This window comes from Micromys minutus (assembly GCF_963924665.1).
Source record: "Micromys minutus genome assembly, chromosome: 22".
Taxonomy (NCBI): domain Eukaryota; kingdom Metazoa; phylum Chordata; class Mammalia; order Rodentia; family Muridae; genus Micromys; species Micromys minutus.
In genome coordinates this window covers 45,467,615-45,479,452 of record NC_137957.1, presented here as the reverse complement: position 1 = coordinate 45,479,452, position 11,838 = coordinate 45,467,615, and the positions used below count along the sequence as shown (strand labels likewise).

Here is an 11,838-nt window from a genome sequence, read left to right as displayed (position 1 = left end):
CCTGATTACATCTACACAGTCCTGGTTTCCAAATTACGGCACATTCTGAGGTTCAGTGTGGACGATAATCAGGAGCTGTCCAAGCCAATTAGAAAAAGATAGTTTTGGCCCAGCTACATGGCCTGGAACTCACCATTTTTTCTGTCTCTACCTCCAGGATGTTGGGCCTGTAAGCATACACTATTACAGCAGGATTAAACTCCTTTTTCTGAAAAACATAATAGTTTGAAGGGAAGGGTGGGGTGAGGAAAGATGGTGCAGCCAAGCCTGACAGTCCAAATGGAATCCAGGACTCATGGGGTGGAAGGGGAGGGTCAACTCCTACAGGTTATCCTTTACTTTCTCTCTTACAGGCTACATTAAAAAAAAGATGAAATATAATAAAATGCTTTCAAGTGATATCTTTATCCTTCCACCCAATTAGCCATCCCTGGGTAGGTAGAGGTCTGGCAAACACTTCCAAACTGTGACCGAAAGGGCTTGGGATTGTGCAAACCTGGACCCAAACCCAACCCCACGTACTCGCTGCCAGGTTCTGCAGGCCAACCCCTTGTAGATGCTGGCAAGGCATGTGGAGAATTGGGCATCGAGAAAGAGGGGTTGAGACAACGTCTCTCCTGTCTGTCAGTCTGTCCCCTGGAAATGCAGAATAACAAACGTCACAGAGAGAGCATCTGACACCCAGTGAAAGGGACAGTTCTTGGTGAAACAAGCAGTTCTGTAGAAGTAGTGACTAGGAGATCCTGCCATGCTAGGACAGAAAGAAGGAATGCTCCCATCAAAACACGGAAATCAAGCCGCTATTAGACATTCTGACCACCAGAGGGCAGGAGATGCATAGAAAGGCATGACCGCCACTGACCTTTTTTTTTTTTTTTTTTTTTTTTTTTTTTGTCTGAAAACTGCTGGTATGGTGGCACACACCTTTAATCTTAGCACTTGGGAAGTAGAGACAGGTGGACCCCTGAGTTCTAGGACAGCTAGGGCCACATGGAGAAATTCTGTCTTGGGTATGGGGGCTGGGACTGAAAGCTTTGCCTAACCCAGTGGTCCATGCCTATATTCACATCACTTGAGAGATGAAGGCATAAAGATGAAGCTGTCCTCCACTACACAGTGAGTTCTAGGTCAGCCTGGGCTACATGAGAGCCTCTGTGTGTGTGTGTGTGTGTGTGTGTGTGTGTGTACATATATATATATATATATATATATATAATTAAAAGAAAACCTGAAACTTTTATTATAGACTATGCCAATCATTAAAGAAGTTGATTCAACATTTTCCATTGTCATAAAGATGAGACACTTGGGCTGGAGAGATGGCTCAGTGGTTAAGAGCACTGACTGTTCTTCCAGAGGTCCTGAGTTCAAATCCCAGCAACCACATGGTGGCTCACAACCATCTGTAATGAGATGTGATGCTCTCTTCTGGTGTGTCTGAAAATAGCTACAATGAATTTATATATAATAAATAAATCTTTTTTTAAAAAAAGATGAGACACTTGCTGTATCTAATTCAACCACATTCATACACATCGGTACATGTCTGGAGAGTTATCAAGTGGATGAAATGCTGGCCAGCAGCATTCAGTAGCAGCCCCACTAGGTGAACCCTGCCTGGGCTGAGCCTACTATGTGCAGGAGTGGTATTCACTGAGGAACAAGAGCTTGGCTGAGTGACTACATTGAGGTCCATGTACAAGATGGCAGCATTGGAGAAGGGGGTGTGTCCTCAGAAAACGCTTGCAACAAAGGAATGCGGCTGATCTTGGAAAGCCGTGTAGCGAGCTGTCCCTTCGGGTCACCATGAAGTTGGTGATGGCATGCAGAGGTGGCAACGACCCATCCAGCCACACAGCAATACCACTCGGGTCTTAAGAGGCAGCTGCTGGACAGAACAGGCTACATGTTTCAAGAAGAATGTTCTGGAACCCAGCATAGAGACCTGTTGTATGGGACTCTAAAGTGTAGACCACCCTGTTCCTTTGGGGAATATGAAGGGAAGGAAGAGAAATGGTCCATGCCAACACAATATTGCTGCAAACCCCAGAACAGCATTAAAACTGTGAGCCAGTGGCAGACAACCACTGGGGTTGAACGGGGTGGGGGTGGAGTGCTGGGGTGGGGGTGGGGCCGGCTGGTGGAAGCTGGTCACTAGGACCAGGTCTGAAGGGTTACACAGCAGCTGGCTCAGCCCCCTGGAAATGTCTCACCACAATCTCTCCTCCATCAGTTCCCCCATTCCAACCCCAGTGTGGAAGAGTATAATCCACCCCAAAACCAAGAGGTAACATTAATTTTTTCTCCCAGAATGGTTAGTTTTTTACTTTGTGTATATGAGCACACTGTAGCTGTCCTCAGACACACCAGAAGAGGGCATCAGATCTCGTTACAGATGGCTGTGAGCCACCATGTGGTTGCTGGGAATTGAAGTCAGGACCTCTTCAAGAGCAGTCAGTGCTCTTAACCTCTGAGCCACCTCTCCAACAGGATGGTTTTTTTAAGTGTCAACTTGACACAACTGTGAATCACCCATGGAAAAGATTCTTAACTGAGGTCTTGTCCAAATGAAGTTGGGTGGCATCATCGTCTTGTTAATTGGTGTGGGAACATCTGTGCCAGTGTGGGTAGCACCACTCCCAAACAGGGGTTCTGGACTGTCTGGGAGAGGAAAAAGCCATCAAGCAGGACTTCGTGCACTCATGTCTCTCTGCCCTTGACTGTGGGTATGTGTGAGCAGGCCCTTGAGTGTCACTTCTCCATGGCAGGCTGTGAGCTGTTAGTGGGAAGGCTGAGATGAGACCCTTCTCCCTCGGTTGCTTCCTGATGGAGCATTTTGTCACAGTAACAGGTTAAACTAGAGCACCTCCCTTCAGGTGTTTCTGCCAGGTACTTGGTCACAAGGACTCAAAAGTAACCGATTTGTAGGTAAGGGACATTCTTGCCTGCAGACCTCAAATTCATCAGTGATGTGGGCAGGAGACAGTAATTGGGAGCACACATCCTCATGGCACAAGAGGGGTAACAGCATCACACTGGCAGCCACAGGGCAGGTCAGGGGACAGGTTGCTGACTAGCCTTGTCAAGTGCCTCCTTGTTGCTACGTCCAGCCATTGGACTTTAGTGGGATGAGCCCTCCTGGGAGGCTCAGTGACTTTACAGCCCTTCTGTGAACCATCCTCTTAGTCTCTTCTTCTCAGGCAGTTTGAGAGTTCTTTGTAGGGCAGGTTAGCCCTGTGAGTATCACACACATCGGCCAGCGTTCTCAGGTGTGAAGCAGGGTGGCCCTGTGATTATCACAAATGTTTCCAGGTTTCAGACATGGTTTCATCTTTCACAAAATCAAGCCGAGCAACATTTCACCTTATGGATGCCACAACGGTTTCCCAGTCTCAGGGCAGGTGACAATTTACCAGTATTTTCCTCAGCTTTACGGTTTGAACACTTATATCATCTTTAGGTTCATTCAAATTTATTCATGGACTACCAGGGGAAGCTCTGACTTTTCTTAACCCTATTTATTGCATCATTAGAAATAAAAATAAAAGCTGGGCAGTGGTGGTACATGCCTTTAATCTTAGCACTCAGGCAGCAGAGGCAGGCAGATCTCTGAGTTTGAGGACAGCCTGGTCTATGGAGTGAGTTTTACAAACCACACAAAAAACCCAAAAGGCAGTTAAAGGTGCTTGATGTTTTTCAAAAGGACCGAAGTTTGGTTCCCAGCACCTATAATGGGCAGTTCACAACCACCTGTATCTCCAGATCCAGAGAACTTGATGCTATCTTCTGGCCTCTGGAGGTACTCACACTACAAACACACACACACATACACACACACAATGCACGTACACACATACATGCACACACACATGAACACACATGCACATACACACCCAAGCACACACATATGAATATTCACACACATGAACACACATATACACACATGCACATGCATGCACATACACATGCACTAAAAATAACTTTATTACTAAAAATTAAAACTTTCTTCCCATATGCATGATATTGTGGTTTCTTTCCTCTTTCATTCATCCTGTCCAACATGTCTGACACTTGCTTCTCCTTCACTTCAGCTCCTGTAGCTTATATGTTCTGTGATTGCAAGTGTATATCATATGTTCTGTGATTGCAAGTGTATGTTATATGTTCTGTGATTGCAAGTGTATGTTATATGTTCTGTGATTGCAGGTGTATATTATATGTTCTGTGATTGCAAGTGTATATCATATGTTCTGTGATTGCAAGTGTATGTTATATGTTCTGTGATTGCAGGTGTATATTATATGTTCTGTGATTGCAAGTGTATATCATATGTTCTGTGATTGCAAGTGTATATTATATGGTCTGTGATTACAAGTGTATGTTATATGTTCTGTGATTGCAAGTGTATATGTTCTGTGATTGTAAGTGTATACTATATGTTCTGTGATTACGAGTGTATGTTATATGTTCTATGATTTTGAATTATGAGTTCCAAAGCTGGAAGGCACTACTCAGTTATTGAAGAACACATGCTCACTCCATCAAATCTTGATCAAAGCCACGTCTGTACAGGAAATTAGGAAGGCTTTAGTAATCTTTGCAATGTGTGTCTCCTCTACTGGAAGGCTTTAAAAGCCCTTTCATCAGACATCCTCCTAACTAGAAACTCCCTGACACACATCTCCACTATATTTTTATCAATGATATTTTTTTTTAAAAAAGCAAAAATAAAAAGGAAACATTTTGTTGGGAGAGGTGTAAACATTTACATTTCAGACATTTTGAATTCAGTAGCAGTGTATAGCTTACCTCCTTTTTGCTTGATAAAATGCTGATAAAAAGCAAGGTAAAGAGAAAAGGGTTCACTTCATCTTATGCTTCTAAGTGATGGTCCATCATGGAGGGACACTGAGGCAGGAACTGAGGCAGAGAGCATGGAGACCGCAGAGAAATCATGCTTGCTGGCTTGCTCTCCCAGCTTTGCTCAGTCCAATTTCTTATAAACCCCAGTCCAATTTCTTATTGCCCGAAGTGGGCTGGTCCCTCCTATGTCAGTCACTAATAAAGAAAACTGTGCACAGATCAGTCTGATAGAAGCAGTTCTTCAGTTGGGGGTTCCCTCTTTCTGGTGAGTCTGGTTGTCTCTCGTAAAAACTAGCCAGTACAGCCGGGCTCCTGTTTTCCTTCTTTTTTAGTTTCCACATTAATGGCTTATCCTCCTCTGTCATCCAGATTCTTACAGTACTTTAGAAAGACATTAATCATCTACCTTAAGACTCAGGAGGTGGGCGGCTGTGTTATTAACATAAAAGACTTAGGAAGCTCTAAATTTATCTGATCCCTAGTGGAAGGAAAATGTTAAAACTTGTCATAATATGGAAGACGCTGTTCATTTGTAATGGAATTTGATGGAGTTTTGACTTTTGAAAAGACCATCTTTATTGTGTGGCACTGCTCACCACTGAGAGTCGAGCTCAGCAGGAGAAAATCAGAGAGAATCTCAGAATCTAAACCCAATGGTCAATGATGGACAAACCTAAGAAAGCATGACGATACTGGATTGTAACCTGAAGAACAAGATAAATATCCATATGTCCTTACCAATATAAATAAATGCTTTAGAGAATGTCTAGTCATACCTACTGAAGGAATAAGGATAAAAATGGGGACTGGAGCACCCAGTAATTATGCTACTGGCCCCTAGGATAGGTCTAGGGGTGTAGCTCAGTATGCCTGCCCTAGCACACATGAAACCCGGAGTTCAGTCCCCCCAAAACCAGGAACATAATAATAATAATACATAATAATGATGATGTACGAATTGATGTTCCCATCAAGTGCCATAGTGAACTTCTGGATATTGAGAGGAATGTATTGAGAGTTCTGGGCAGTCGGTTCTGAATAATCTCTATTGTGAGAAAATATGGAAGACGGTGACTTTCTCTTTGGGAGAAAAAAAAATCCTACTTTTCAGAATAATGTATTTAGTGTGGTAGTTTGAATGCATATGGTCCCTGTAGAATTGTGTGTTTGAATGCTTGGCTCATTGGGAATGGCACTATTAGGAGATATGGCCTTGTTGGAGTAAATATGGCCTTTCTGGAGGAAGTGTGTCACTCTGGGAGCTGACTTTGAGGTCTCTTCTGTCCAAGTTATGCCCAAGATGGCGCACAGTCTCCGACTGCCTTCAGATAAAGATGTAGAACTCTGGGCTCCTCCAGCACCATGTCTGCCTGCATCCTGCCATGCTTCCTGCCATGATGACAATGGACTGAACCTCTGAATCTGTGAGTCAGCCCTGAATAAATGTTTGCCTTTATAGGAGTTGTCTTGGTCATGGTGTCTATTCACAACAATAAAACCCTAAGACAACCAGTGTTACATTTAAATATTGATATACGCTATTTACATATGATAAATACCACACGTTGCTTCTTTGAAAGTGTTCTTTCAAAAATAACTAAGAAATCCAGGTAAAGAGGGATACAAATATTTAATTGTTGAAGTACATTGGTAAACTGAGTTGCTTACACTGCCATCATAAGTAGATACCCAGGTTGTTAGCAAATTAAGAATTTTCCAGATACCCCACTAAACATTAACTGTCCTCAGTCATGTCCTAAGAGAGAGTACAGAGTCAACACAGTGAGATACTCAGGCTACATAAGGGGAGAACAGGCCACTGGGCAGCTGGAGAATATGTATGATTATATAAGCCTTTGACTAAAGAAAAGAGGAATTTAATCCACATGTGTGTATAACATGCACATTTAACTTATCCGTTTTCAAATGCTGCAATGTTCTTAACAAAGGGAAGAAATGTTCCAGCATTTAAATAAAAAATTCAAACCTGCTAGTAAAAAAGGGGAGATGGTTGTAAGAATCCATTTACCAACTTTACAGCTAAAAAATAATGTTGTAGAAACATCAATGGACAAGAGGCAAGATGTTACTTCAGGTAATTCCTTTATGCGGCCCTACGATCGTGTTATAAACACAGTAAAGATTATGTCATATAAAAACTATCAAAAGATTACCAGTGAAAAGGCATGCGCTTTGTGAACTGTGCTGAACAGCCAGCGGGGGAAACACCATGCTGTGGAGCCGGCCCAGGCTAGGTAGCAACAGCCTTTAAGGTCTCTCATTGGCGGGCGGCACAAAGTCCCCACCGATGAACGTGAAGTCTCATCATTTTCCTTTTGTGACCACAACATCTTGTATGGACCATGGCTTTAACTACACAGCTAGGATTTGGATGAGGTGGCACAGCAGAGACCACCTTTCGAAATTTGAAGATATCTGTGTTCATACAATGTCCCAGGAGCCAAGTTCCTTCCAAATTCATGAGCAAGCTGTGAAAAAAACGGGGGAGGGATTAGCACATTCAAAAATGACAACTTAGACAAAAGTGCATGTCCTAAGCCTGAAAGGTATTTAACTGATTTGCTTTTAAGTTGAGTGTGTGTTCAATAACCAGTCAACAGTTAAAGATTTGGTACTAGGCAGTATGGTTCTGAACACTGGTAATATTTATATAAAGAGATCAAACTGGATGCTGAGAGACTTATAGAACGTAACTAAAAGTTAAAATACAGGCAAGCAATGACCAGACCAGGCTATGTGCACACCAGCACCAAATTCATAACATAGATCACCTAGTGGTCACTCTGTCCCTTTCTGGCACTTTACTGCAGAGGGGTTCCATGCCTGTGCAGACTGTGGAGCTCTCCCAGGGGGAAGCAGATGTGACTGTCCCACACTGGCACCTGAGAGCGTCTCATAGACTGCTGTTTGCTGGCTGAGTGGAAAGCAGGCCTATGTCATTGTTTCCCTCCCGGGAAGAAGGATGCCTCTCAAAAAGTCACAGCCATATGGTCGTGATCTCCCCCCCGGGAGTCGGGTGTCTACGAAACAACACGTTTGCATCATCATGAGAGTGATGATTCCTCCATCATGCCAAAAACATAGCCAACTGAGCTCATGAAGGGAATCTGACTCAGAAAGGCCACGGTGTTTGCCGAAAAGAGTGTAGCTTGTCCTTCCTATCAGAAGCTTCCTAGGACAGTCCTCAAATCAAGATTCTGCCCAAGGATGGGCCTGGAGAGTCCTGGGTGTCAGAGTGTCACAGACAGGTGTCCCAGTGGACACATGGCCACTCAGGAAAACCTTTCAGGTGATTCAAAGATGAGGTAGAGGAAAACCAGGACCTACTGACTACTTAGAGACACCATCAGAGAAGGGGGTGGTAGTCAAAGAACGCACTTGAATCCAGGAGCAGCAAGGGCTGCTTAAAGCCACGTGGGCTGTCAGCAGTAACTACTAAACTGTTACTGGCGGGCTTCTGACCCCCACACAAAGGCAAGTGAGAAAGCTGAGGCCCAGCACGGCTCACCTGAGGTCTGTGTGTAGCAGAGGGAACTGGTTCCCAGCGTGAGTCTACAGAACACCTCTCCTCATCTGTTCTTACACTTTGGAAACACACCATCATTACAGGGCGTGGGGGATGGCAGCGCAGGCTGGCGTTCCACCAGCTCAGTGTGCACAGGAAGTGGGTCACACATAAACTTCTACAAGGGACAAAATGACAGCAAGCCTGGGATTCTGTGTGGGGAGGGGGAATCACTCTTCAAATAAACACTAGTCTTTAAAAAAAAATAATCCTTGGCGCATTTTCAAGAGTTGGGGGTTGAGGGGTAGATTCCAGTCTTTACAAATCTCTAGGCTGCCTCTCTGATGAGCCACTCTCCAGCGAACGAGTCTAACGCATGTGGCTTCCCTTAAGAAGTAGACCCCGTCTGCCCCAGTCCTCCAGCAGGAAAACTACTCGGTCTCCATCTGGAAAGTTCTCAGTCTCCACCAGCTCCAGGACTGACCCTGGTGGCCTCAACAGCAAAGGACTCTTGTTTTTGGTCTGCTAGAGACTGGGTTCTGGGGAAGGGGAGGTATATGACACAGAGGTTGGGGGGAGAAGAGAAAAGGTGAGAGGAGAGGGAGAGAAAGGGGAATAAAAAGGAAGAAGACAAAGAAGACATGGGCAGCAGGGAAAGCAAGAGCTACTTACCATCCATTTTATTTAATCCCAACATCAAACCTTACCATCTAAGCAAAAGTTCAACTCTGCAGATTAAAAAAACCAAGGCCACAAGGGAAAAGTAACCCATTTAACCAGCCTGTGGAGGAGCCTAAATTCAAGCCTAAGGGTGACTTTGAACAGGATATTGGCTCTCTTGGCAAACAGCCCTTCTGAAAGGGGAGGTTTCAAACGAGGCTAGGTGTGTTTGCCAAGACCGGCACACAGTGGAGTGCCAGACAGAATGTGCCACGGGACATGTCTCGTCCTTAGCACAGTGTCTACACACTGTGTGTTGATCCTCGCATGATTCCTGGCCAGAGTCTCCCTGGTTGAGATCTCCCACCTGTCATTCAAGTCCTCAGCCCTCCCAGGTTGTGGTGAGTGCTGGCATTTTAGGCAGGCATGCAGCTTGCTCTTACTACATCATCACAATGCGTTTGTGAGTGAAGAGAAACCATGGCAGCAGGGAGGACGGCAGACCAGAGCTTCTGAGACTGTCGACCCAGCATTCGAGATGTCTAAGACGCACACAGAAACTACAAGCAGCTCTTCATCACTGAGGGCAAGCGCACAAGATAACTCAGAAAACCGCAAAGTACCTCTTGAGTATCCAGCCATTGCGTTATCTTCCTCTAATCTTAGAGAGAGAAGAACAGTTAGTGTTCAGATTTTTAAAAGCACATTATATTTTCCAAAAAGCTACAAGCTACAAATAATCTCACACATTCACACACACACACACACATACACACACACACGTACAATATGCCCACACACATACTCACATGCACACATGCACATGCATACATGTGCACACACATATTCATGCATGCACACACACTGGCTCATAGAAATCATAAAGGAGGGTGGATGAGGTGGGTTTGAGGGTACAGGCACCTGCTGCCTGAGCTTCATTCTAGAACCAGCTGCCAAAAATTGCCCTCTGATCTCCACATGCAAGTACACACTGGATAAATTAAAATGTGACAACTGGGGCTGGAGAGATGGCTCAGTGGTTAAGAGCACTGATTGTTCTTCCAGAGGTCCTGAGTTCAAATCCCAGCAACCACATGGTGACTCACAACCATCTGTAATGAGATCTGATGCCTTCTTCTGGTGTTTCTGAAGACAGCTACAGTGTACTTATATATAATAAATAAATCATTTTTTAGAGAGTGTACTGAGTGATAAAACACGCAGTAACAGAAATGAAAGAATGACAGCATGTTTAAAAACAGCGTGATACAGCTTTGTGAACAGTTCCTGTAGCCACTGCCCTGATGGTAAGTCCACCATCTTGGTGTCATGGAAATACAGCCCATGCTTGCCAATACACCCTCAATTTTCTTAAATGCTACTTTCCCATTTCACACTCATAAGCACTGAAATTAAGGAGAAACTCAGCGTATCCATGTGCATAAATAAAACCCCTATTCGCAACGTCTAAGCAAACTGGGCTTCTGTGGGGGCTGCTTTAGCACGTGGGTGCCACATAAGGAACAGTGACAGAGAACAGTGCACACAAGGCTCACTGCCTCTGTGGAGCATGTGGCTAAGTCAGCTCTGGATCTCTGGAGCTTGATGCCCAGCAGACCGAAGGACTTAACAGGTTCCAAGTCAGTGAAGGAACCTGTCTCCAAAATAGAAGACAGCTCCCAAGAAACACCAGTCTCTCCTCGGATCTTCACACACATGAATCTGCACACTCATAAATGTATGCACACACATACACACCCACATCCATACCCATACATGCATACACACACACACACACACACAGAGTCACCCATAAGTATAAATGCACACACATAGATACACAAATACTCCCACTCATACACACATATAAGCACCCACACCTATACATGTACACATACAAACACAGATACACCCATACATGCACACACAAACGTCCACCTCCACATATACATAGACACACATATACCCATAATCACAAATAATGCAGACACATCCATGTATATCCCCCCACACACATACATAGACACACCAATTCTCACACACACACACACACACACACACACTTTTTCTTTGAGGAGATAGCCCCACAAAACCCTTGCTTACTCTTTTGTACAGTCTTTGCTTGACTAGACGCCATGTTGACAGCTTCAGAGGGCAGGCCAACATACACTCCTCCATAGTTTCTTTAAGAAATCAGATCAAATTAAAGGGCGCTTTAGTTTAGGAGAGAAGCATCAGGAAACCGAGCATGGACCACTCCAGACAGACATATGATTATGAAGACAACCCATGACTTTTCAAAGATTCTTGGTTCTCTACAGTAGAAGAAAGCTTTGGGAAAACAGCAGTATTAAATCAGTAAAAAAAAAATTTAAATATTTTGCTTGTAATGAGAAAGAAGTGAGCTAAGTCAGTGGAATGATAGGTTGAGACATGAGTGTGACAGGTGTCAATCACCACTTAAGACAAATTTAGACATCCCTGTGGAATTAGGCAGTGGAGGCTACTCAGAAATCACTTCCTCATAGGGAAAGATGTGTGTGTCATCTGGGAGAGAGCCCAGGAGTGCAGCACAGAGCAGAGTGAGGAACAGTGAGGAGGGGAAGTCACCTCAAGGACAGGGGAAGTCACCTCAAGGACAGGGGAAGTCACCTCAAGGACAGGGGAAGTCACCTCAATGGCACAGAGCCACACACCAGGCCGAGCACCAGCCGAAACTCAGATTCCAAGTCTGGGCTGGGCTACTGCCTTGTCAGAGTGCACATCCCTGCCAGTGTCCCAGCTAATGG

General features: G+C 44.5%; 1 protein-coding gene across 1 annotated transcript in view; it reads right to left on the bottom strand.

The window, feature by feature from the left end:
- Positions 1-6,723: 6,723 nt before the first annotated feature.
- Positions 6,724-11,838, bottom strand: part of LOC308435305 (overexpressed in colon carcinoma 1 protein homolog) — a 42,424-nt gene continuing 37,309 nt past the window's right edge. Inside the window, exons 4-6 of the mRNA XM_080935975.1 lie at positions 11,153-11,232; positions 9,673-9,710; positions 6,724-7,352 (exon numbers count right to left, since the gene is read on the bottom strand). Coding sequence (XP_080792101.1) covers positions 9,706-9,710; positions 11,153-11,232 — 85 coding nt within the window. The 3' untranslated portion in view covers positions 6,724-7,352; positions 9,673-9,705. The remainder of the gene's footprint in view (positions 7,353-9,672; positions 9,711-11,152; positions 11,233-11,838) is intronic.